Source organism: Limulus polyphemus, unplaced genomic scaffold, assembly GCF_000517525.1.
Source record: "Limulus polyphemus unplaced genomic scaffold, Limulus_polyphemus-2.1.2 Scaffold11255, whole genome shotgun sequence".
In the NCBI taxonomy this organism is placed as follows: Eukaryota; Metazoa; Arthropoda; class Merostomata; order Xiphosura; family Limulidae; genus Limulus; species Limulus polyphemus.
This window is the reverse complement of record NW_013676865.1, coordinates 9512-12172: the sequence shown is the minus strand read 5'-3', so window position 1 is coordinate 12172 and position 2661 is coordinate 9512. Positions and strand designations below refer to the sequence as shown.

The 2661-nt window shown below is 32.2% G+C and overlaps 1 protein-coding gene across 1 annotated transcript in view; it reads left to right on the top strand.

Annotated features, from left to right (window-relative positions):
• LOC106476693 (slowpoke-binding protein-like) overlaps positions 1-2661 on the top strand; it is a gene marked incomplete at its 3' end in the record, with an annotated part of 13591 nt that overhangs the window by 2035 nt on the left and 8895 nt on the right. The window contains exons 2-3 of the mRNA XM_013937327.2: positions 270-347; positions 1689-1957. Of these exons, the coding sequence (XP_013792781.2) occupies positions 270-347; positions 1689-1957 (347 nt within the window). The remainder of the gene's footprint in view (positions 1-269; positions 348-1688; positions 1958-2661) is intronic.

Below are 2661 nucleotides of genomic sequence, written 5' to 3'. Positions count from 1 at the left end.
CGAGATGAGGTTCAACACGCTGAGTTACATCCATGTGTGAGATGAGGTACAATACGCTGAGTTACATCCATGTGTGAGATGAGGTTCAACATGCTGAGTTACATCCATGTGTGAGATGAGGTTCAACACGCTGAGTTACATCCATGTGTGAGATGAGGTTCAACATGCTGAGTTACAGTTTTGTTGCTTAATCTATTTATATCATACTGTATTTACAAAATATTGGTTGTATTTCATTAGCCACTATATTTTTTCTGTGTGTGTTCTAGATTTGGCTCTCATAAACTGTCAGTACTACTTGCGTGGGTCATCACGTTATATTTTTCAACATCATCTGAATGACATAGGTAAGTTTGTAATAGTTGGAATTTTAGTTGTGGTATGGAAGTGATTTTAAGGTAAAACTTTTCCTAATATGATACTTCTTTATGTAAATTATTTTTAGTATATCTCAATCCACTTGTAAAAATCAAAATATGGATTATGTTAGCTTGACATCCATATTTTACCATTATGTAAAAAAACAAACCTTTAAATTTGTGTGCTGTTTGTTATTACTGGAGAAGACCAACTAACATAAATATTATTTTTTGTTTGTGAGGTATTGCTGTTAATAGAATTTCTTGATATTGTAACTGTACTGCGGTGAAGAATTTGTATGATAACTTTCATAGCTTTAGCTTTTGTGAGAAGTTGATAAACTGTGAAATTTTAGCAATCACTAATATAGATAGATTTAGTGTGGGTAGATGATAATATAGATAGATGTAGTGTGGGTAGATGATAATATAGATAGATAGATATGGTGTGTGTAGATGATAATATAGATAGATGTAGTGTGGGTAGACGATAATATATATAGATGTGGTGTGGGTAGACGATAATATATATAGATGTGGTGTGGGCGACGATAATATAGATAGATGTGGTGTGGGTAGATCATAATATAGATAGATGTGGTGTGGGCAGACGATAATATAGATAGATGTGGTGTGGGTAGACGATAATATAGATAGATGTGGTGTGGGTAGACGATAATATAGATAGATGTGGTGTGGGCAGACGATAATATAGATAGATGTGGTGTGGGCAGACGATAATATAGATAGATGTAGTGTGGGTAGACGATAATATAGATATATATAGTGTGTGTAGATGGTAATATAGATAGATTTAGTGTGTTAAACCAGTTGGTTAAACTAGTAAAATAATAAGTAAAACAACAGTTGGTTAAGCCAGTAAAATGATAACTAAAACAACACTTGGGTAAACCAATTGCTGTTCACTGTTACCCTAACCAATATCCCAAAGAATCTAATCTTAAACGTGAAAGTTTTTAAGAGGTTGTGATACTTCTAAACCCATAGTTGTTAGGAAGAATATTTTTAGATACAAAATGGATGAATGACCATATAAATATATATATGACAATAGATATAAATGGTAATGTAGGTACTTTTGGTGTAACTTATACATACATATCATATAGATTATGCATGGTTATCAAGAAGAACTGATATGTGAAACCATGAATAATTGTTTGATGTTTAAGTGTATATAGCCAAATATGTTTTTTCACAGAATTCTGTCTATAATTGGTAACTTTCTGACAAGTTTTTTTTTCTTTATAGTACTTTTTGTTTAGTTTTTGAAATTGATTATGTATTGATGGTTTACTTTGGTTTCAGGAAGTCGGCTTGAGAAACATTGGTTTTTGATACAGGATACAACGACAAAAACAGAACGACTTCTAACAATGGCTCCCATCAATGCCAACTGTCTCGTAAACTGTAATGCTGCTACTCAGTGGGCATTCTTAGAAATTTTCTTGGCTTTCCAGCATCCTTACATTTATCCTATCTTGGACATTACTTTCATAACTTTGGCAGACCGACAGTATGTTGTTACAGTGATGCCTTTCAATGAGAAAGGTTCTCTTAAAGATCTTTTATATCGTGTATGTAGGAGTTTATTTTATATCTGTTAGAGCTACAAATCTGTCTGTGTTCAGTATTATAAATATGTGTGTGTTTTATTATGTATCAAATTTTATGACATGAATGTAGGACACATTAAATGTTATTTTGTCTTTATTATTCTTTTGTTTCTTCCCGTGCACTATTGCTGATTTATTTGTTTAATTAAACTTGGCGTCTTCATAACTTCTGTTAATGATTTCCAACTGTAGTTATCAAGTTTATTCCTTTACCTTGTAGATTCGTTTTTCAGTATTACTGTTTTGGTGAGTATTCCAAATAATTGACACAGATAGCGTAATTGCTTTGCTCCAAACAAAGATCCAAATAATTACAGTTTGACAGTTTATATACTGAATTTAAGTAAACCAATCTTAATAATGTTTTCCATTAAAATTTATTGTTTTGAAAGACTCAAAAATCATGAAATGTATTTGCTGTAAATATTTACTCAGAACTATATTTTAAACAAGTTTAGTACAGACCTTGGAAAGATACTGGGATTTTATGACTGATTTTTAATGTGCCTTTCTAGCATTGGATCTGTAGTGGGATATCTGTATATGTCTTCAGCATGGGATCACACCCTAATTCTAGCATTGGATCTGTAGTGGGATATCTGTATTGTCTTCAGCATGGGGATCACACCCTAATTCTAGCATTGGATCTGTAGTGGGATATCTGT